General features: G+C 40.3%; 1 protein-coding gene across 2 annotated transcripts; it reads right to left on the bottom strand.

Annotated features, from left to right (window-relative positions):
* Positions 1-7,959: 7,959 nt before the first annotated feature.
* On the bottom strand, positions 7,960-24,134 carry LOC143279545 (protein MAK16 homolog). 2 transcript variants are annotated; one of them, XR_013054898.1, is made up of 11 exons: positions 24,032-24,134; positions 22,811-22,857; positions 19,430-19,539; positions 18,599-18,731; positions 17,932-18,015; positions 17,182-17,236; positions 15,805-15,879; positions 12,316-12,444; positions 11,696-11,761; positions 9,881-10,315; positions 7,960-9,846 (listed from the first exon to the last, which is right to left on the bottom strand). XR_013054898.1 is itself a non-coding variant. In XM_076583614.1 (10 exons), exons 1-10 carry the CDS (start codon positions 24,044-24,046, stop codon positions 10,115-10,117), a joined length of 915 nt encoding a protein of 304 aa, XP_076439729.1. In that variant the 5' UTR covers positions 24,047-24,134; the 3' UTR covers positions 7,961-10,114. The 2 variants fall into 2 exon arrangements, 1 of the variants encoding a protein (XP_076439729.1); XM_076583614.1 differs by having other exon boundaries at positions 7,961-10,315.
* Between the last annotated feature and the right edge of the window lie 149 nt (positions 24,135-24,283).

Genomic DNA, 24,283 nt, shown 5'->3' with positions numbered 1-24,283 from the left:
AGGACCCGAGCGTAGACTTTGCCTACAATGCTGAGAAGCGAGATGCCTCTGTAGTTGTTGCAGTCGCTCCTTTCGCCCTTGTTTTCGTACAGGGTGATGATCTTGGCGTCCCTCATGTCCTGCGGTACAGCTCCCTCATTCCAGCACTGACAGAGGACTGTGTGCAGAGGATGCAGAAGAGTAGTCTTGCAGTGTTTAATGAGGTCTGGGGGAATTCCGTCGCTGCCAGGTGCCTTGCCTGATGTCAGACTGTTAATGGCCTTGCTGAGTTCGTCCTCAGTTGGCTCTGCGTCAAGTTCTTCCATGACCGGCATGCACTTGATGGCATCGAGGGCTGAGTTGGACACCTTGTTTTCTGTGGAGTGGAGGTCGGAATAGTGTTCCACCCATCTCTCCATCTGCTGGCTAGGATTGTTGATTACTTCCCCAGTGGAGGATTTGAGGGGGGCAGTCTTGCTCTGTGTCTCTTGCTCATGCCCAGTGCCTTCTTGATGCCATCATACACCCCTCGGATGTTGCCTCTTTCAGCAGCGTTCTGTATCTCTTCGCTGAGCTCTGTCCAGTACTCATTTGCACACCGCCTGGCGTTAAGCTGAACCTTACTCCTGGCGGTCCTGAGGATTTGGAGGTTCTTCTCACTGGGTGACCGTTTGTACTCGGTAAGTGCAGCGCACTTGGCCTCAATACTGGGAGTCATCTCTGATGATTTGGCCTCAAACCAGTCGTGGGACTTCGTGGTTTTCTTCCCAAAGGTGGCCATAGCAATGCGGTGTATGGTGTCTCGTAGCGTTTCACATCTTTCAGTGGCAGAGTCTCTGGGCTGCAATGCATCGAATTCTCTCTCAAAGGCCTCTGCGAACTGTTCTACAAGGTCTGGCTGAGACATCTTGCTGACGTCAATGCAAGTGTTCCCTTGTTTCTTTGAGCAGTGGAACTTCTTTGGTTGCAGTCTGATCTTGCAGCATACCAGAGAGTGGTCCGTGTCGCAGTCTGCGCTGTGGTAAGAGCGAGTGTGGAGGTTTTTGATGGCAGCTCGTCTTACTAGGATCAGATCCAGTTGGTGCCAATGTTTTGAGAGCGGGTGCCTCCAGGAGACTTTGTGTTGGGGCTTCGTCCTGAAGAAGGAGTTGGCGATGCACAGTTCATGGCAGGCACAAAACTCAAGTAGTCGCTGTCCGTTCTCATTCATTTTCCCCACTCCAAAGGAAGCGAGACAGGAGGGCCACGAATCGGTGTCTGCACCCACTCTGGCATTGAAGTCGCCCAGGAGAACAAGTTGTTCTGTCCTGGGGATGTTCCTTATGGTTGATGCGAGATTTTCGTAGAACTCATCCTTGGCGTCTGGAGAGGCGGACAGAGTTGGAGCATATGCGCTGACGAGAGTGACATAGCCTTCGGAGGTGTTGAGGCGGAGATTCAATAGTCGTTATGAACCGCTGCTGCCTGGTTCGATCATGTTCAGCAGGCTGTTCCTGACTGCTAAGCCTACTCCGTGCTCTCTTGGGGCATCAGAGCTCTTTCCTTGCCAGAAGAAGGTGTAGTCCCTCTCCTTTAATGTTCCTGAGTCAGCCAGCCGTGTTTCCTGCAGAGTGGCAATGCCCACATTTAAATTTAGTCTCTTTAGCTCGTTGTTTATGACAGCCGTCTTTCTGGCGTCACTGATGTCTTGCAGATCTTGGGAGAGCCCAGGCATCATTGTCCAGACATTCCAACAGGTCAGTTTCATTGTTGATCCGTTCCTTGAAGTTTTCTTTTTGCCTGGTGCGGAAATTAACGACCTGCTTGTCAGATATTCTCCTAATCTTCATACACCCATAGAAGAAGGCAGGTCGTGGCGGGACAGCACCTAATTGGCTGGGGGCTGCCCATCTTGGGCGGGCGGTAGCTGTCCAGTGGGACGCGAGGGTCCCTCCCACCGTCAGAAGCAACCCCTGGCGTCGGCTCTACGCCAGTTGAGCGCTAACTTATAACCGGTAACTGTTGCTTCACGTGTTGTTCCGACGCTAGTGCTAGTAGCGAAGCTGGAGGGTCCTCTCCAGGTTGTAGGTGTAAGGTGTTTGTGGATGGATGGACGGATATAAGCCTGGGCATTGTAATAATTTTATGGAAGACAGGCTGTTGCCCATGCAGCTTGTCCACCCTCTCCACTTCGCTGACAGATCCAAAGGAACAGCAGGGCTGTTACGTTTGGGTGCCAACGCGGCCGCAGGAGCTGCCGGAAAGTGACAAAGTTTGCCAACCAAACGCCTTAGGGGCCCCGCACCGGATTTTCTGTCAGGGTTTACTCCCTTAGCTTGGTGGCCGCAGGTAGCTCTCCAGAGCTGGCGCCATTTGATGGGTCATTTGTTTCCACCAGGGTGTCTAGCCACCTTCCTCACCATCCTCCTGAGAGGACTGGTGGGGTGCTGGTTTAGTCGCCAGCAATTCGACCCTGTGACAGGTAGTACTGGGATCCAGGTTACCAGTAGCAGATATATCTATCTGACCTGACATGTATAGATAGATATGTATGTGTGTGATATTTATGTATGTGTGTATGTATGTATTTGTTTATTTATTTATAGATAGATAAATAAATAAACAAATACAAAATACATACATACACACATACATAAATGCCATAAACATCAACAATATAAATCAGTGAATTATCTTTGTGATATTAAGTGACGACGTAGACAATGAATGGATAAATATATATATATATATATATATATATATATATATATATAGAGAGAGAGAGAGAGAGAGAGAGAGAGAGAGAGAGAGAGAAAAGCATAGCGGTAACGCAATGACCCGGCGCGACCATGCGAGCTAATGTCAGCACTGTACATCTCTCTCTCTCTCTCTCTCTCTCTCTCTCTCTCTCTCTCTATATATATATATATATATATATATATATATATGTGTGTGTGTGTGTGTGTGTGTGTGTGTGTGTGTGTGTGTATGTATGTATATATATATTTATTATGTTCACCAATATTCTTGAACCAGATAAGGAGTTGTCTCCTCCCAGAAGATCATTGATAAATCTAACGTGTCGATGTTCCCGGCTATGAGTACTATCATAGTTTTAATCAACGGGCTCAAAATTAGTAACGTACTTGCTGCTCCGCTAGCTGTCACTTAGTCATGCCAGTTCTAATCTATATAACGCCAGAACACTGTCTCTCTCATTGGTAAGGTTTACCAGAAGGAAAATAAAAGAAGAAGAACATCTTATCTTCGGTTTCGTGCGATTATTTTGGGTATTAGATATTACCATCCCATCCCCACACCCCACCCCGCCACTTACATACTCATACACACACGCGCGCGCGCACACACACACACGCACGCACATGTACACACACACACACACTCTCTCTCTCTCTCTCTCTCTCTCTCTCTCTCTCTCTCGAGCGCACGCATGCACTCACGTACGTACACATGAACGCACCGCACCCGCCCCACGCCCCTCGCACACTGGCACGCTCTCAGACACAGACAGACAGACAGACAGACAGACACACACACACACACACAGAGAGAGAGAGAGAGAGAGAGAGAGAGGAGTGTTAGAGTGCGATGGATAACTAATTAAGTTGGATAACTAAATTCATGACTGATAGTCTTTTAATCCAAAACACAATGACTTTTTCTTCATAAGATTAATCAGCTTGAAACCTGGAGACTATGTGTATAATGGGAGTGTTAATCTCGTCGGACAAGAGTTAATAAAGTTAAACCGCCGTCACTCACAGGTCTAACCAGATATCGATTATGATTATCATGGATTTATGAATTTTGATCAGGAAGAAGTCTTAACTTCACATATAATTTGGCATTGTGCCAGTAGCCCGGTGAAGAATGTGATTAATAATGATAATAATAATCGCAAAGTCAGTGTCTTGAAATTCTTCTCTCGTCACGTATAACTATACACAGAATACTCTTTGGCTGAGACTATGCAGACCTAATTAACCTTGGTTCCCAAACTGGTCGTCCTTATAATCTTCCTCAACCACAAACTGCACACACACACACACACACACACACACACACACACACACACACACACACACACACACACACACGCTTCCAATAAAACTTCGAAAAAGAAAATAAGAGTTACGAAAATTATTGTTGTAGATATGTAAATCTTGTGACAAAGGAAAAACGTCTAAACGGATGTCAGTATTCCGAACCGTTTCTTATTATTAAAAAAAAAAAAAAAAAAAAAAAAAAAATTAACGGCTGGGTGATTTATAAAGGGAGGTGCCGAAAATGGCTTACCAATCAGCACTCTTCTTTGACAACTTCTAACCTCGGATGAAAAGGAGGGTCTTAATATTGGTGCCAGCACTGTCTCTATGGGATTTCTTTGGGTGGGGGTGGGGGTGGGGCGGGGCGGGGTGTTGGTGGGGGAGGGGAGAGACTTGACATCTTTCAGCGGCAACGGGCGGTTTGGTCGTTTAGTGAGTGCAGCCTAGGGTTCAAGTCTCCGATAGCGTCTCGTGGGTATACATTTTACAGTTGATTAATTACTTGATTAATTAATTGATCTTTTTTTTTCTTTTTTTTAAAATCTATTTATCATTTCTTTGTTTGATCTCTGAAGTCAACATCTGCTGCATACGCACCTGCTAGCGCCTCAATACCCACTACGATTTTTCTTTTTCTTTTCTTTTTTTCTTAAACCAAGCGCGTAGAGATAGCAAAGTACGCAAGTAAAAGATCGCACAATTCCTCTACCATTCAGTCGGGCGATGGAAACACACACATTAATTTTGGACCATCTCAGAAAACAGGGGCGTTAACTGCCTCCATTGGCAGAGTTCAAACACGTTAAAAGACACATCCACTGAAAACAAAATGCGTGCTCGTAGTCGTTGTTAGTACAAGTAGTATCCTCATCGTCGTGAAACCTGTTTTTATGCGCGGAAAACACTGCTATGAACCATGCTTCCTGGAGACAGACTGAAACAGAGGGAACCAACGCGCTGTCTAAAAATACATGGATAGCGCATGCTTTCTTTGAGCCCTTTTGCTAACTTAAGCCAGCGGAAGTGTTCAGTCAGCCATTTTGCTTCTCGTGTCAGTATAGCCCGAAGCAGTGACTTCATATGTGTAGCCGAGCGCTCAGCTGGCTTCACCACAAGCTTTCACTTGCTTGTAGCGTACGTTAAGCTGACCATCCTGTGTGTGTCTCCACTGCAAGTTTGCGTCACGTGTCACTGCACTGTTTTCCTGTAATAACTTTGGTTGATAAACCATTGGCAGATTTCAATCAAGACATAACATTTAGGCATGTCGTGGGGGCAAGCATTACACGATTTCATCGAAGACACACGGTTACAGTTCAGAAACTACCAACAGTTAGCAGACGACTTCTCAGCGGACTGACGGCCGGATACGAGAAAAATATGGCGCCCAGATGGCTTCAGCTTTCCTGGCCAATGAGCTATCCATGTAGATTAGTGGTACCAGCGATTCGACGAGAAGCGAATCGCACTTTGTCTGATCAGATTTTGATCTAAGATAGCCGAACATTGGGGGGCAAAAAATCAAAGTTTACTGCAATTTAAAAGTGCTGTCTTTTTATACATCGAAAATGAAGAAAAAGTATCGTCGATTTTTTTTCAGTTTTCAAGGCAAACAACAACAACAACACAACAAAAACAAACAAACATTGGTGGTGCGTGGAAAAAGTTGTTGAAGGGCAGTAACTCTTTGAGCATGAAATGCACAGTCAGCGTGTTAGTTATTCCAAAACTCCAATTAATATGATTTTTTTGTTTTTTTCACAAAAATGTCGCGGAAGTGGTCAGTTAACAGAAATTAATACTAATGGTCGTAAACCCCAAAGACCAAAATAAGTAAATAAATAGATAAATAGATTCATTAATTGATTGATTAATTAATTAATTAATTAATGATAAATAAACTATCGCAGCGGGAGCCCGGAACAAAAGCACGAATTTTGTTAATGCCTATTTATGCCTCTTGCATGAACTGTCGTTTGCCACATTGATGAAAATCACGATTTCGGTTGGAAAAAAAATCTGTCAGTGTCGAATTTTCATTGTTGTTTTAAAATTATTTGAATTTTTTAACTAAGATGGAACGGTTCTTTGCTAAAGAGTTCATTATTGTTTTATTTCGAAATTTAGATTCAGGTGGAACATTTCGCTGCTATGCTTGATTAATCACTGACAGTAAAGTTTGTTGTTGTTTTTGTTTCCGTAACAGGTCTATTTAGAACTATATTGAATTCTTTTGCAAATGTGGTCCATTTTCAAAGACTTTTAATAGCTTAAAAAGACATGTCTTTTTGTTGTTGTTGTTGTTGTTGTTGTTTTTTAAATCTGTGAAAAACCGTGTTCCCAAAACTATACAGTGACCGCTTTCACGTCTGCAGCAATGTTTTACTCTCTATGACTCATCGGAGCAGTCAGTTAAATTCGCACCAATGGAATTAATCACAGTGTAGGACCAATGTGACATAAGCGTTTTCTTTGTTGAATGATCGATGTTTTGACCAATGTTCTGTTTCTGCTTCCTAGTATCCAAATCAATAATGTCATGCAAATCTTTGTCCGAATGACTTAGTATTTTGTGGTAATAGCAAGAGAAGAAAAAAGAAAAAAGAAAAAAAAAACGAAAAGAAGAAGATAAAAGATTGTAACATCGTATTTTAGTTTAAACAGTATGTTATTTGAAAAATGACACAATACAAATACAATGTCTTCTCTGGTGTAACAAGGAAGTCGAAGTTAGCATTTTGTTATATTGCCGAACACTGTTTCTATATATATATATATATTTTTTTTTTTTTTTTTTTTCAACAAAACAGCAGTGTGGATACTCAGATGTTTCATAAATAAATATCGACTTTACAGTACTGAAGCCAGTAACACGAGGCATGGACACTGCAGACTGGGATATTAGTGTCTTTGCAACGAGGCACAAGATACGGCAAACCTCCCTTTTAATAGTTTTAATACAAAACAGGACAGACAGCACATGGAGGGGGACTCGCCTTGGCGTCGCTGTCATCACTAAAGTGTCGTTTACAACAGGCGGCCCTTGCCAAAGCCTCGTTAACCAGCGGCTATGGGGGATATTAGACTTCAATCCTCGCATGTTGAGCGTTCCTGACTTGCATGTTACACAGGGCCACCACCCGCTCACGTTGCCAACAAGACAGGGACGGAGCGAATTCCGAGACTATGACTGTACGCCTTCTGCTGATGGTCTTCAACTCGTTTGTCAACTGCCACGGCCCCACCACGTAGCGGAATGGCTTGTGTGTGTGTGTGTGTGTGTGTGTGCGATGCGCGCGCGAGTATGTATGTGTGTGTGTGTGTATGCGCGCGCGAGCATGCGTGTGTGTGTGTGATTACCTTTTTTTTTTTTTTAACCTGGCATATTGTTAAGTAGAACCGGTGTTTGAATATGCCCCAGTATCCTTTTGGAAATACATATGAAAATATGAATAGTAAAGGCAACAGTATGTAATACCAGAGGTAGCGGTACAGTGCTACTCACTTACTCAAGTTACTGGGTGACTTTGAGAAATACATTGCACATGTAGACGGCTCAGCATGCAATTGCTTCACTAATGTCCCAAAATAATTCTCCAAGAACGGACTCAATTTTTTTTTGTCTTTATTTGTATTTTGCCTAGTGAGTCATGTTTGTGCACCTCTCTACTTTGTGTGGTGTTTTTGCTTTTAGTTAAGAATGAAAAATAAATACCCACCAGCAAAAACAAACAACAACAACAAAACAAAACAAAGCAAAAAAAACCAACCCAAAAACAAACATGAAATGTCCACTTGCAAAGCAAATAACTCTTACAAATTCACGTCCAAAAACATAAGATCTGTTTATTCATAAACAGAGGTATCATCATGAGGCACCATCATCTGTAGAAACTATTCAGTACAAATATTCACTTGCATGAATTTTCCAAATGTTTAAGAGCCCAGCTGGAATCTTACTTTGATTGAACCACTTACTTTCATAGTTTTGCTTAATCAGTGTTAAATAACACCTTCCAAGTAGCCTACATCCTTCAATCTCCATCTCAGTACAGTATCTCCTTTGATCACTTTTTCACCTACAAACCTGGTTCTGGAGTGATTCTGAGTTTGATTCCTGGATTGGGCTACACAGTTAAATTGCACACGTGTCTGTGTCACATGTGTCTCTGTCTGTGTGCAAGTTTGAGTGTATGAGTGTGTGCACAGATCTGCATGCACTTTTTTTTAATCCAGCAGATATGGTATCATGTTCAAGGGATCAGTCACAATGTATAATTGTAGCTCCTCAACACTGCAACTTACACCCTTTTGACCTGAACTTTCAGTACCCCAAAAGTACATTGGACTGCGTCAATGCTCCCTGAGTATGGAAGGTTTGAATCAATCTACGATGGCTTGAAAATTAATACTACCATGCGGAAATGATTCCATCCTTCAAAGTCTTAGTTTTACCAGTAGACTGCTTGACAGAAGTACAACCCAAACTATCCTTTCAAAATACAAACAAAAGTACAAATATTCCATCATAAAAGATTTAAGGGGAGAAAGAAAGTATGCATGGGTATGAGGTGAGCAGAACCCTAGTCATATTTGTGTGTGCATTGACTGTGGGCTGAGAGACTGGGTAGTGTGTGACCATCCTTTGGATGCACATATGTCTGTGCAAACTGGATCAATAGATGTATTTTTATGAAATAGAAAGTGCATGTTGATAATTTCACACACACACACACTTTTATAAGCACTCACATAGAGAGAAGCGGAAGAGACGGACAGAAGAAATGGAAAAAAAGGTTCAAGTTCCAATGTCAAAGGCACAGTGAAACGCTGACTATACAAACAAGATGATAGACTACTCGCAGATATACATGGAAAATATCAAACAAAAAGACAAGGAAACAAAACTATTTATCATCACTTTATTTACATTCCTTCTCATTCAATTTCCACACAATAAAGAGTCAGGAAAAAATAAAAATAAAAAAAACCCTCCTAAACAACTACTTTTGAAAGCTGACAGAATGAAGTATAGCAAGATAAGAGTGAGACGGGATGAACTGTGCTCAACGAACAGCGAGTTGCTTAAAGAGCGGAAGTGATCTCAAATGACATAGCCATGTACTCAGCCAAGTCTATGGAACATAAATCTCATGGCAGGCACTGCAGGACTCCTGAATCTAAGTCTCAGAACAAAAAACAGTCTTATTTATGAGCCATTTTCAACTGCTGAACAAATGAATTTACTCCCATTTTGATTTAATGTGGTAAATGGGTAGGCTGAATATGATGTATTCCATGTGTGTGTGTGTGTGTGTGTGTGTGTGTGTGAATACAAAAAAAGTACATTATTTCAACAGTGCACCCTTGACACAACTTGTTTCTACACATACATCATGGCTTGCTGTCTTTTTTCCCTTAAAAAAAAAAAACCAACACCTCCACAACCACACCATCTCTCTCACACATACACTGACGTGCATGGGGTAACAACACTCAATGAGCTCCCACTCACATGTAGGTCAATACATGATTTCTTATCATTCTTAAGTGAACATTGTACTATTTGTTATCATGTGCTATGTACATGTTATGAATATTATACATGCCTGCCACACTTCCAAAAACTCTCAGCAATGCTTCTATCAGTTTTCAATACACTTCTTAAAAAAAAAAAAAAAGAAAAAAAGTTCACTGATTCACTCAACTTTTTTTTCCACTTTCCTTTCCCATGAATTGGAACTCGCAGTCTCACATAAACAGTCCTCTCGCCAACAGAACCCAATACGCACGACTCAAAACTGTTCACACATACACATATCTTCCAAAACTCTCACCATCACACATACACATACTCTCATCTTCCAAAACTCTCACCATCTGCACAAGTAACAAACCCCAGCGTGCACCACACTAATCAGAAACACCACACGCAACAGGCACACGACAAAAGTATCCAGCCACTCTCTCTCTCACCACCTGTAAATCAACCAACCCCCGCACCACACCAAAACTGAATCAGATCACATGCAACACGCATACAACAAAATTATCCAGTCACACTCTGTGTGACACAGTACAGGGAATCATCATATGTTGTGGATCTTTAACTTGGACCTGGACGGTGTCGCCTGGTCCTCGTTCTCCATCTCATAGGCCACTTCGATGTGGGGTCGCTTCTTGCCCTTTGCTGCTATGGCCTTGCCCTTGCCTTTGCCCTTCACCTTGGTGCTCTCCTCCTCCTCGGACGAACTGTCCTCTTCGTCTTCATCGCTGAGCCACTGGCCGTCCTGGGAACACAGCAGGGTTTGGATCACTTGGTTGGATGTATGGTTGTGTTGTCTGTTGTTAGTTGTTGTGTATGTTATTACATCTTTATATAAAACACTGCTGAATACCATACTTTTATCATACATATGCACATCAACCAGAGGGTTTGTCAGCAAAGGATCTCAATAAACCTCAGAACCTGCAATCAACATTATAGTCTGATATCTTATGCCCGTCCTTTAACCATGAACATTGCATGTAACTTGTAAGTCAAATCCTTTGACACACCTGCTGATTCCATTTCCACAATGAAAGACTGTTACAAGCTAACACTTCATACTTTCCTTCTCCATCACACCCGCACTTTCAGCCCACCCAAGGAAAAGAAAACAAAAGTATTTATATAGACTGAATCTTGAGCAGAGACAAATCGAATCACTTTCAAACTAGTCACTCATATGCACAGAGATTTTTTTAATTAATAAGGGGATGAAAGAGAAAGAAAAGACAAACTCTATACATGTATGTAGATAGAAAGCAAAAGAAATTTCAGAGGCATGCTAAAGTATTCCAGCAGTCAGCAGCACTGTCAGATGAAGGAACACACCAGTGTTTCAGTTTTCATTTAAAAATGTGTGATGTCCAAATCATGAGAACAACTGTATGAAAGTACAAGGAAAAAAAACACACCAAAAATACCTGCTTCCAACAGCAGTTCCACCATCAAAGGGAAACAACAGTTTAAATACTTCATGCTATTTGAGGGGGAGGGGGGGTGAGAATGCCATTTTCATAATCAACATGGCTGGTCTACCTGTCTCAATACAAAGAGAGACACACGATGGGATAGTTATAGCTATGTAAAAACTCTTTATAATGATCCGGAAGGTTCTGATACTGACATAATCAACTGATGATCAGAACAGTTTTAATGAAAGAAGGGAATGATATGGCTTTGACTTGGCCTACACTGTAGTGCATTATGAAATAACTCTAAAAGTAAAACTGCATGAGGTGCAATTTTTAGACAGGTAGACAATGTCACTTCATATAACAAACTGCTTTTACACTCCCCCCCCCCACCCCCCCAAGAAAAAAGCTTATACATATATATATATATAGACCATGTCTATCTGACTTCATCTTTCATGTTATCCAAAATGATATATTTCTGCATGGACATGTATTATATTTTATATCTACATTTAAAGTACATCTGCTGAAATGGATATTCAGAAAGTGGATAGACATCATGGTCACACACTAAGGAACACTTCATAAACTAGCAATATACACAGGTCATACATAAACAAACAAGGAAGGAAAAAACGTCGCATAAAAGGGCACAGAAAAAGGAAAGTGTTGCGCACAATGAAGTCAAAAACGGAAGGGCTAGTTACCTCCATATCATCGTCACTCTCCTCCACCCCCTCCACAAACTCCACCTGTCCCACGTCTTCATCATCCTGCACAGTACAGCCACCATAATAATAATACTAAAAATACTAATAACAATAATGTTTGGATGATGATGATGATGATGATGATGATGATGATGATGATGATGATGGTGGTGGTGGTGGTGGTGGTGATGGATGACATTTGTATTAAGCATTTCTTTAAGTAAAGTCAGACTCAGTATCCTGGCAATCGCCCATTCACACACACACAGCCACGCCTGAAAATGACTAACCACACTCTACCATAAACACTAGGACCCTTGAGCAGACAATCGCTGAAATCAACAGTGGAAAAACTCACACACACACACACACACACACACACACACAAGGTAACATTTATAGGGTTGTTGGGGTTTTTGTTGTTTTTTTTTGTGCAGCCTCCAACCTCCTCTTTTTTCTCACAAATTTCTTTTTTTTTTTCTCTCTCTCTGTTCTTCTATTTTTTCCTTTTTAGTTGTTAACCTCAAATGGGGGATGGGCATTTACTAGATAATGGCTGTTTTTTACAGTACACCCATGCACAAAGCAAGCTGATGTGAAGAGTCAAAATGACTCACCTCCTCTTCCAGCTCCTCCTCCATCTCATCCTCCAGCTCTCCCTCCTCCTCCTCCTCCTCTTCCTCCAGTTCCTCATTGTCCACCACCTTCTCAAATGCCGCCGGAGCAAAGTTGTAGATGTCACCATACTGGGGGGAGCAGAGAAAACAAAAAGAAGAAAAGATTGATTACAGTTAGTTGTATTCTGATCTAAAACAAAAGAAGAAAATGTATAATCATCATTATCGTTATTATTTTTATTTTTTTTACAAACTGTTAAAAAATGCACAGGTAACATGATCTATCAGCTAGAAGCATTCACAGCCATTTCCCCTGTTTTATAGCTGCATACAGATGTAAATAACAATGACCAAGAGTTTATTCCTGTTAACTCTTTCGAGTCAAAGAAAAACAATGAAACATGACAATAACTGGATGTCGACTACAGAGGAAGATGGAAAATATTTCAAACAACAGAAACAAAAGGGAAAAGAACAAATGGGAAAAACTGTCAATGGTAATCAGTATTCTGATATGCAATGCACTGATAAGAAAAGCGAAAGCAATTCTGAGTTAATAATAATATTCTTACAAATTATGTGAGACCAGAGGACAATTGAAGGGACATAATCCATCCTCACAACTTCTTCTGAGCATGGTGCACCAAATACATTGTCTCCCTTGATGACAATAATGACAAAGGAACAAAATACAACAAAATAATGGATATAAATGTTATACAGTAATACACCCAGCCAGAGGTATGGTGTTGGCTTAAAAATATATGAAATATTCCCCAAAGGAGGAAGATTATGTGCAAGACGACTGAAACGAGTCAAGGTATTTCTTCTCTCAACCAAGTTATTAACAATAATCAAGACAAAATCATTCAAACATCACAAACTCTCAACAAGTTTCAGTTTCGAGGAACATAAAAGACAAACATTTTTTTCTTAAACAACAAAATCATTCAAACATTACAAACTCCCAAAACAACAAAACCATTCACACATAAATTCGCAAATAACTCATATTTTCCCCTTCTGTGTGTATGCATCTCCCGTGTATAGTCCTTACTACCAACAGGCTGTTTACTGTACTTATATCTAAAACCATTTTGACCCTGTTGATTCAGCAGCTGTTGTTCTTCAGTTTCAGGGCTAACGGCTAAGACTAAGACTGCCTGCATACAGACAACATCATCATCATCATGGCCTGGCTTCGCTGACGAAGATCTAGGAAGGGCGTTGTCCACGTCTGATGCAGGCACGCTCATGGCTGACAAGGCCAATGCGGGAAAAGCAGAGTCGGCCGCAGCGGTTGCAAGGGAAAGTCTGGTCTGGGTTCGCGGCTGCAGCGTCGTGGTTCTTCCTCCTTCTGCATTTGTCCTCAAGGCTGGCCCTGCGGTTGTTTTCGAAGGAGGAGACAGCTTGGTGGATGGTGCGTCGCCAGGTCTCTCGATCAGCGGCTACTGCGGACCACGGGCGATGGTCAATGTGACAGGCACCGAGAGCTTTCTTCAAGGAGTCTTTGTATCTCTTCTTGGGTGCTCCTCTGTCACGGTGGCCAGTGGACAGTTCGCCATACAGCGCGATCTTGGGCAGGCGGTGGTCCTCCATCCTGGACACGTGCCCTGCCCAACGTAGCTGGGTCTTTAGCAGCACTGCCTCGATGCTGATAGTCTTTGCCTGCTCCAGGACCTCGACATTTGTGATGTAGTCACTCCAGGGATGCTGAGGATGGTGCGAAGGCAGCGCTGTGGAAGCGATCAAGCAGTCGTATGTGGTGCCGGTAGGTGACCCAGGTTTCGGAGCCATACAACAGGGTGGGCAGTACAACAGCTCTGTACACGCTGATCTTTGTGTCTTTCTTCAGGTGTTTGTTGTTCCACACTCTCTTGTACAGCCTGCCGAATCGCTTTTTCCTTCTGCCAGTTCCTGATTGTCCGCACCTCTCAATGCCGCCGAGCAAAGTGAGATGGTCACCATAGGGTAGCAGAAACGGTGACTACGAGGATTTCAAAAAAGCAAATGTATAATCATCGATGTTGATTATGGGTGAAATTTTTTACAAACTGTAAAAAATGCCAGGTTTCATGACTCTTCGGGCTAAAAGCTGCGCAGCCTCTCCTGTAAGCCAACAGATGTAATACGACTGCCAGAGTTTAGTATGCCATGTAACTCTTCGGCAAAGAAGACTTGATGAAATAACTGATGTCGATGGGGCGGGAATATTTAACAACAGAAGCAAAGGGAGAACTAGAGGGGAAGATACGTCGTCGTCGCCAAGATTTTCAGTGGCCTGTTGGAGCATTCATGTGAATAAGATCGTGAAGAGGTGGACGCGAGGAACAACTTGATCTTCCACCTCCATTTTCAATTGAAGGGCCCAAATCGTTGCTGTGTCAATACCTGTCCACAGCATACACATGATAATTGGATGAATGAACAGAGGAATTGGGGAGTCTATTGCCTACTAAGCATTGTCCTCTGACAAAATTCCATGGAAAAAATCCACTCTGACAGAAACCTGAATATACATATCTATAAGGCCTGAGTAGCATGTTAGGGTGCAGCACATATGGATTTGTCTAAACGCAGTGACACATCCTTAAGAAAGTGAAACCAAAACTGATTTCCCACTCAGCAGGACCATAGATAAACATGGTTGTGTCCATGCCACCAGCTACTACACACAGCAAGATAGTCAAGACTACCTAGTTGTCTTTCTGAAAATTGTTTCTGCTTTTAATTTCTTGACATGTATATGAAACCAAATGCCAGTATCAGTGAAGGAAGCCTGGCTGAGTCATGCAAGTTTCTGAACCTACCTGCTGTTCGGGTATATGCATGGCATTTAACTTTCTAAGCCACAGTGTGACAACAACGACAACAAAAACAACAAAATGAGAAAGAGTAGGAAACAATAGAATCAGTCGCATAATTGTAGTCTGTGTGGAGCAGTGGTCTAGTGTTAACGTTCCCGACTAAGAATCTAAGAGACCATGGGTTCGATCCTCATACAGAACGGGATTTTAACTCCTCCTATCCACTAGACCTTAAGATGTCAGGATGCTATCTTTCCGATGAGATGATTAACTGAGGTCCCATGTGTAGCATGCAGTTACTGCACATCAAAAGAACCCAAGGCGAAAAAAAAAGGGTCGTCCATGGCAAAATTCTGTAGAAAAATCCGCTTAGACAGTAAAACACATACACATGCCTACAGAAAAAAAAAAAAAAAAAAAAAAAAAAAAGATAAATAATAATGATATTCATATAGTGCTGAATCTTGTGCAGACAAAATCAAAGTGAAAACAAACACACACACACAAAAAACAACAACAACCCACCATCAGTTCTACACCAAGTCAACAAACTATCTCCAGGGTCAACATCCTAAATTTCACAAAGATAAAAAATCTGTTAAAATGTGACCAAAAAAAAAAATAAAAAAAAAATAACAACCCACCCCCCAACCCTCCTCCAAGTGAACACAATACTACTCACTGTTTTATTCTTCAGCCGCTCCAGCAGTTCTTTTTCAATCTGCTGGTTGAGACTCGCAGCCACCAGAGCTTTTTCCTGAAAAAAGAAAAGACAAAAAAAAGGAAGTTAACATCACCCACTGCACAAGACACCTGATAAACATATACAAACCTCAGTTTTTCAATACATCAAAATCAATGGAAAACATATGAACCAGTGTTCAAACAGAGATGAACAAAGCAAATTTCCATATTTTTTTCCAGAATGAACTGAACATTTTACATACCTAATACAAATACCTAATACAAAGCCAAGCTAAAATAAAAAAATTCATCTGCTACACCACTGATGAAAGATATCGCCTGATATTTTTCAGCAGTGATGTTAACAAATTTCTTTTCTTTCTGTTACTTTTTTAAAAAAATTGTTGTTGTGGACTGTTTTCTTAGATATATGAAACTTTTTGCTAAGTGGTACTAGTCAAGGGTCTCATTAAAATTCCAGGACTTTGCCAGATCCTGAAGTGCAAAACATGTTTTTCTAAGACTTTTCCAGTCCAAGAAATGCTTATCTCTTTTTCACCCTAAGATTTTTCCAGCCCAAGAAATTGTTCTCTCATTTGCCCCAAAAGCTTTCCAGATTTCCATGACTGTGCAGATCCAGCATGGTGCATAAATTCAAAATTGTGCTTTGTGGCAAGCTTCATTATCGGATTTAGGATATCTGTTATGATCCATCCTACAATTTCAAGCAAACCAGAAGCTATTTGAACATGCAGTTGAATACACAAAATACACCTCAAACAATCCAAGCTATTATCATTTTTCTCTTTACAGAAAACGTTAACTGAAAACAAAGGAAAAAATGTAAAATAAAGAAAATTTGTATCTGAAGTGAATTTTTTCATTTCTAATTAAAAAGTTATTAAAAAAACAAAACAAAAAAAAACAAAAACAAAAAAAAACCCCAGTCTAAACACAGAAAGACAGTGATTATTTTGTGATTTGTAAATTACAGAATGAATCCAAAGTAGGCTGGCTCAACAGGTCCACACCAGGCATGAAAGAATTGTGCGACCAATTCAAGCACAACAGTTATCTCCCTTGGCATGCACAAACCACATCCCAACTGCGTTTTTGTAAACAAAGTCTAATTATGAAGGCTTTTTTTCAGTTGCTTTTTTCCAAGCAGAAAAGAAATCTTCTATTTCTTACTTCTACTTCTAGTCACAAAGTGCATCTATTGATGGATTCTTTTTCAAGAGTGTTCAAGATCTAGCCATGCTTTCCTTATTAATCTTTTTATACTCAAGGCCATGAGAATCATACTCTGCGACTAATGAGTTTAAGACCTCTGTAAAGTATTCAACAGTAAGAGGTGCACATTACACACACTCACCTCTCTTCTCAGTTCTCTGCGCTCAACCTTCTTCTGAACAGTGACAAGCTTCGCCCTGCAAATAAAAAGAAAGGAATAAAGTACGTTCATGCATGTACATGCTGACGCATGCGCCACAAGTACATATTTCCGTGTGTCTATTCACATGCGAGTACGTACATATGCATGGGTAATTGTGTACATGTGCCTGTGTCTGTATATGCGTCTGTAAATGGAGTGTGTGTTCATTGTGTGATGTTGAATGTGGAGTGGTGTGACAGGTGTGTGTGCATGGTTTGTGTATGTAGTATAGTGTGCCATATCAGCATGTGTATGGGTGATACTATAACCTGCATCTGTATGGTACGACTCGGTGCACTGTGTAATGTATGGTGAGGCATGATGGTGCTGAATGTGTTGTGGTGTACTACGTAGAATGCTTTGCTTGTTTTCTGCTGAAAGCATCTGTGATCTACAGAGTGCTCTTTCAGCCAATGCATTTATTGGAAATATCAATCAATAAAACATACAACATTTTACAAGATAACACTTTATATTTCTAACCACTTTCATTCATACTGACCATGATGCATGATTTGAAAATAATTCTATTTTCTACTATTACAGTAACAAAAAAAAAAAAAAAAAGAGAAGATGAGGCATTTAGTACAATGGCACCACATATTTTCAATGCACAGTATGTTCTTATTGTTGACTATGCACACCAATGACAGGTGGAGAGGGGGTAAATGGCTCCCTTGAAGCACTCACGTTCTTTTCATTGTCAGTTTCCTCATCCTGGACAGGTACTTGGTTATTCTCAGCAACCGCTGCTTGCACTTGTTTTTGATGAACCTGTTGAAAGAAGACAGACCCACACATCATTATCAGCCACAACAACTCCCACTGAAATGATTCTTGAAAAAGTCATTTTCGTTTTTAACTTTGCAGCTACACTTACATTTGAACTAGAAAAATAACAATGACTACAACAACAAAGAACCACATGGATGACAACTGGTATTTGTCTGTTACTGGCGAGTCTTAATTTACAGAAATGAAAAAAATTAAGTAAACTTTTAAATAAACTTTTAAAAAGTTAAATCTTTTAATTTAAGAATTTGATGTGGGTGACACTGGCTTTGAAGAACTAAGTATACACTGCTCTGGTCCTTGAGTTTTTTCTTCGATGGCATAGTTGCAGAACAGACAACCAGAGTTAGTTCCCTTGAACGTGAATTTTGTCACAGGGCCAAAGTAAACACTGTCAGAATGGGTGACAAGCTGCATACACACTCATACTCGCTTGAAATCATGCCAGCGATAATTGGATGCATCTTGGTACAAAGTACACAAATGGAGAAAAACTATCAACAACAAGAAAAGCAAACCAGTAAAGCAGCATTCTCCTCCATAACCTCTGGAACACAGGACTCACTTTGACCAATAAATCAGATTGTCGTTGATCTGTTCCATGGCCTTTTCCAGGTTCCTGGACAGTTTCACTTTCTCCCACATCCGGCGTGGGAAGGCCGCTCTCTCCACTGTCTTCATGTAGAGGTAACAAACACCTGCACAGAAACACATCCTCAACATCTGGTGATCACATCAGATCTGAACTGTGCCAGTATTCAAAGGGTCTCATGAGTCTGAGTGCACAAAATTCCATTCTGATTCTAAACTTCTTTTCTTTTTTTTTTCTCCATGGAATCATGCACTGCACTTTCCTCAAAACAATTACTGTGCGTAAGCAAAACTCCTGCAAAACTGTGTCTTAGTGTATGTGTGGTGAAAGGTATGAAAATTCCAAGACTTTTCCAGACCTTGCAGGGTAAAACATTTATAACATTTCCATGACTTTTCCAGCTCTGGAAATGGTCTTCCTATTTTTCCTATACTTTTCCAGATGTCTGTGACTCTGGGGGAACACTGCAGTAAACACATATGATATAAATACTGACAGTGACAGACAGACACATGTACATGTTGTCTGATTGTCTCCCTCTCTCACACAGTTCCTTGTAAATGCCAGTTGGTTTAAAATAGTCTTTATTCAGTTGAAGCATGTCACAAAAAATGTACGTGTACATCTGACAGGAGAAGACGAATCTTATATAAAGACCTCATGTATAACAGCACATATGGTATGCCAGTTTGGAATAAATCACTTGTTCGTAAGAAACTATTCAAATTGTAATCATACACACTATTTAAATTTGATATTCATGTTTTACTAAGTCAGGTAACCATGTTGTTGCCTGGCACCCACCTTTCTCTTCCCTCACTGTGGCGTACTGGCTGTTGGCCAGGGGACAGGAACGCCGGTTACACAGACCAGTCAGATTGTACTCATTGCGGCAAAACTTCTGGGACTTTGTTCTGAAACAACAACAAAGATGGTTAACACATGAAATATAATGACTGGCAAAACAATTATAGATCACAACGTGGAATGGTGGCTAAGTCAGTCAGTGGCAATGCGCCCAATTAGGATGCCAGTTGTCCGAGGGTTCGAATCCCACACTTGCCCAAGATTTTTTACCCCCTCCACTAGACCTTGAGTGGTGGTCTGGATGCTGGTCTTTTGGAAGGGACAATAAATCAAGTTCCCATGTGCAGTTTTCATGTGCAGCAAATCTACTTTGATAATAAAAATAAATACACTCGCAGACAGAAAAAAAGGTGGTGCTGTACTGTGGCGACGCGCTCTCCATGCGGAGAGCAGCCCAAATTTCACAGGAACTGGGAAAGATGTCACAAAACAGAAAACAGTAAAAATATAACACAAAACATAAATTTAATGATTAACAGAATACAATCTTACAACAATATAGCCCCATAAAAAAAAATTAAAATAAAACAAAATTAAATAAAAAAAAAAAATCAGCCAAACCTGCCTAATTTAATACCTCATTTCAATAACAAAAAAATTAAATACTGTTATGCACTTATACCCAGCACTGTTCTCCCCATATCTGACAAAACAATCTAAGCTTTAACTCTGTCAATGCTATTTTTTACCCACAAATCCAGATTAGTTGGGTTTTTTCATTAGAATTTAAGCTTTCCACCCATTCTAGACTAATTTATTTGAAATTATGCACACACACACACACGCGCACACACACATTTAAAAGTCATTTAATAAAACCTAAAATCTGCAGTATGGGACTGTGTGGAGTGTGGTGTGGTGGCCATGTCAATGATCATTTAACGTGTCTGCAGAGAGTTGCAGAGGATGTGAGAAGATTCCATTTCTGTACAAGAAGTCTCTGTCAGAGCCATGCATATGCAGGACCCTTCCTCAACCCCATCCCAAAAGTCAAATACTGTAACAGATCTTGAAATAGTGGTCTTCTGTTTGTCTCTTGGAAGGGATACTGAACTATGCTATGCAGTAATAAAACATACTCACTTAGAATATGTACAAAAGAACCTATAAGGACAGACAGCTAATCAGAGTAGTGATTTGCAAACTCTGTAGAAACTGACAGAATATGACAATGCATTCTCACTCAGTTACTTCCATCATGGTCTGAGAAGATACATGGGCAATAAAGTGCCGTACCACTCTGAACAACAATGGAGGAGTGTGCTAGTAGCTAAAAAACAACAACAAAACAAAACCAAAACAACAACAAACAAATCCCCCAAAAAGTTTCATTAATGACATGTCATTATTATCATAATATAATGGCAATACCATAATTGTCAAAAAGTCAATAATTATGAATACAATATCATGACAGATGCTATACCGCGACAGTAAGCTGAGCCAGCAGTCTTAACCTGTTCTGCTGTTATCAATGCCTATTCTGGCGATGTAGATAATTCTCTGACAGTTTACAGTCATCAACTGATAATTAATCATCAATCAATATGCTAGAGTAGAAACTGCCACTACATACCTCTGATTTCCAGTAGGCAGTTTGAATTTCTACTCTTCTTTTTCAAGGTAGCTGAAGAGGAAGTTGTTTCACAAAGATCCTAGTTAGAGTGATTGTTAGTTGATTTTTTTTTTTTTTGTTTTTTAACTGAAGAACACTGCCATTTATCTTTCCTGTCAAACTAATGGACAGTCATTAATTTTCAATCTCCAATTGCCCCTCTGACAGTCACTCTGAAGGATTAAGGTTAGGATTTTAAAATGATCCTAGACTGGTGGTTTGAAGTCCTTTGAATGACTTGAAAACCAGTAGAAAAATTATTGTATATATAGTACAACTGGCTCCTTCAACGAGCTTCTCCTATAAATGGTAAAAACCAGCTTTGTGACTGCAAGAACAAAAATGCACTTTCTGATTGGCTTAGAGAGACATCAAGGGAACAGCTTTTTCTGGAAGAGGTTCACCAGACTGTGGTGAAATAGCCACTGCATTATAATATACAAAAATTACAATGCCATACATGATACAAATTATAAATAGTGAAATTCAAAAGCAAACTGCAAAAGTAATGCACAAAATTGTTTAACTTCTGTGACTTTCACTTAATTACAAAAGTTATACATTACATATTTAACCCTTTCGCTGCCAGGAAAATAAGATTTAAGTGAAATCTATTTGCCAGGGTTTTTTCACAAAAAACGGGTATAAATTTTCAAAAAATTCTGTGCTCTTTGTTATTGGAGAAAGACCCATAAAAGTATATATTTTCTGAAAGGTAAATGAATAAAGAATACAAAACACATGCTGTTTTCCCATTTTATATATTTTTAGTGACATGCTGTTGTTTTGAAATCAGTGTTTTGTTTTTTGTCACATTTTCAACTTGTTCATTACAAACATTAGTCAGGTAATTTGCACAAAAACATCATATTTTCTGGACAAATGGATATCTGCAAACACAAAATCGTACTAGAACAACCACAATATATATATATTTTTTTTTTAAGAGGTAGATACACAATACATTGTGACTTCTCCAAGTGATAAGATGGATGTGAAGCCACACCCCCTCAGTCTCCACCCCCCTCCTCCTCACCCCTCTCACACGGTCACTTGATTCTGTTCTCATCAGACCGCGTTGGCTGCGTGCCAAGAATATCACTCTGCTGCTAATTCGGTCATCTGTCGTCTGCTAACATGTGTTCAGCTGGCATCACTCACTGACAGTCGCATCTTGGCCACTCTCTTCATTATTCATTTATTTTCTATCAGATCGTCCTATAAATGTTCATCACTATCTTCTCCTTCGAATTTACGCTTCAATTCTTTCTGAGCATCAGCTAAAGAAAGAAATCATGGTTGATTTAGTTCGTCACGATCGCATGTCTTGAGCACAGCGTCAGTCGGACATTTTGTTGAGCGAGCGAGGAGCGAAGTCAGGCAAACACTTGGACAGTGACCCAACCAAAACGTTCAAATAAAGGACTGCTTCATGACGTAGATGGGGTTTCTAGCTATGAATAGAATCTAGAGAGATTCCCCGGGCTAAAGCTACCACTATTTTTGCCAAGGAAGTGAATGCAAACCAGGGAAAAGTCAGAATATTTCGATGACGAGTTATCTCGTCATGCAGGCAGCGAAGCATACATGCTTGCCATGACGAGTTATCTCGTCATGCAGGCAGCCTTGGGGTTAAATGCAATCTAATCCTTAGTAACAACTTAAATTACTAGTAAATAAACATAGTAAATTACTATACTTACTTTGTCATAAAAGAACAGAAGCTTCCATTGATGATGCTCCAGATAACCTGTAACACAACCGCAGAGAAGACTTTGTAGTTCTCACTCAATAACTCAGTGTTAAATATGATGAGACATTTTAAAGTGATGAGATTACTCATTTTCACATACCATACAGGTGAAAGAAACTCCATGGGAAATGTGCTTTCTCTTTCAATGGACCTAGCACCTGGAACAAACTCCCTTATTGTGTCCGACACACTCAGTCGCTGTCTTCGTTCAAATCAGCTCTCAAAACTCACCTTTTCCATAGTTGTTATAGTTTCTCTGCCCTGTGTGTGCATCTGCGATTGTTGGTGGGTGGAGATAGGAATGGGGATGTATCAGTATGAATGCCTCTGTGTGTGTGTCTGTGTCTGTGACCTGCTTATTCTGTGATGTGTATAGCCAAACGAATGTTACGAAATGTATCTGCATCAATGCATGTAAGTGTGATTGTTTGTAAATGCTCTGAGCTCTCCTGAGACTGGGCGTCCATATATATATTTATTCATTATTATTATTATCATTATCATTATTAATATTATTATCATTATTTAACATAGATTTGATATACAGACTTTTTAAAAAAAATTTAATGAAAACTTTTTTTCAAAACCGTGGAAAAATTTGTTGAAACAACTGTTTATAATTCACCAAGTAAAGTTCTACCACACTGCTGAACTAATATGCATTATGAAATTCTCAGAACAACATATAGAACAAATAATTTTCTAGCCAATATTTCATTCCTAAATTCACATGTTACACACAATTTAAGATTTTGGGCAATTTTTTCGCACATTTGCATATGACACTCCGTCAAACGCACCCACTGACCCAGGCATTTCTCCATCAAACATAAATTGATAAAATAAAACTGAAAGGCAAAAGCTTCATTTGAAGGTCTCATATTCCAAAAACTACGGCAATATCCACAATGTTCCCCTCAAGACGGAATGAGTAGTGTTCACAACCAGGCATGCACGTTCACTCCGTCTGTCACACAAGGAACGGTGGGGGAGAAATGTGGATATTGCCAAATTTATCATGACAAAATGATCGAATGTTTCACTCAACTAAAAATCTGACGGAAAGAAGCCCTGTTTTAGACGAAATGTAACGTTTTCCTGGATATTTTTCGATTATTCAAGCACATATATTCAACCTTTACCAAGAAACTTAACAAAAGATCGGTCTTACGTCGTCGTGCTGCATTCTGACTTGTTTCTTTGTATCAACCTGAAGGTAGTTCTTTCCTCACTTGCTCGTGGAGATCCACACATGTGGTGCACACTACTTCCGGTTTTATTACTAAATACCGGAAACCACTGAAGTGAGAAGGAACGGATCGAAATGCGTCAAGAACAACCAATGAAAATCACATGTCCTGAATCAGAAATATAAACACAACAAAAGCCAGATGCAGAAAATAACAAATAATGATATATATAG

The sequence above is a fragment of the Babylonia areolata genome, chromosome 2, assembly GCF_041734735.1.
Source record: "Babylonia areolata isolate BAREFJ2019XMU chromosome 2, ASM4173473v1, whole genome shotgun sequence".
Lineage (NCBI taxonomy): Eukaryota > Metazoa > Mollusca > Gastropoda > Neogastropoda > Buccinidae > Babylonia > Babylonia areolata.
The sequence above is the reverse complement of the archived record's forward strand: the minus strand, read 5'-3'. Positions and strand labels throughout refer to the sequence as shown.

Coding starts and splice junctions, on each gene's coding strand:
- LOC143279545 (XM_076583614.1), bottom strand. Junction 18,016..18,598: donor AATCTGATTTATTGGTCAAA/GTGAGTCCTGTG, acceptor TTCTTTCAACAG/GTTCATCAAAAACAAGTGCA. Junction 12,445..15,804: donor AGCGGCTGAAGAATAAAACA/GTGAGTAGTATT, acceptor TGCTCCCCCCAG/TATGGTGACATCTACAACTT.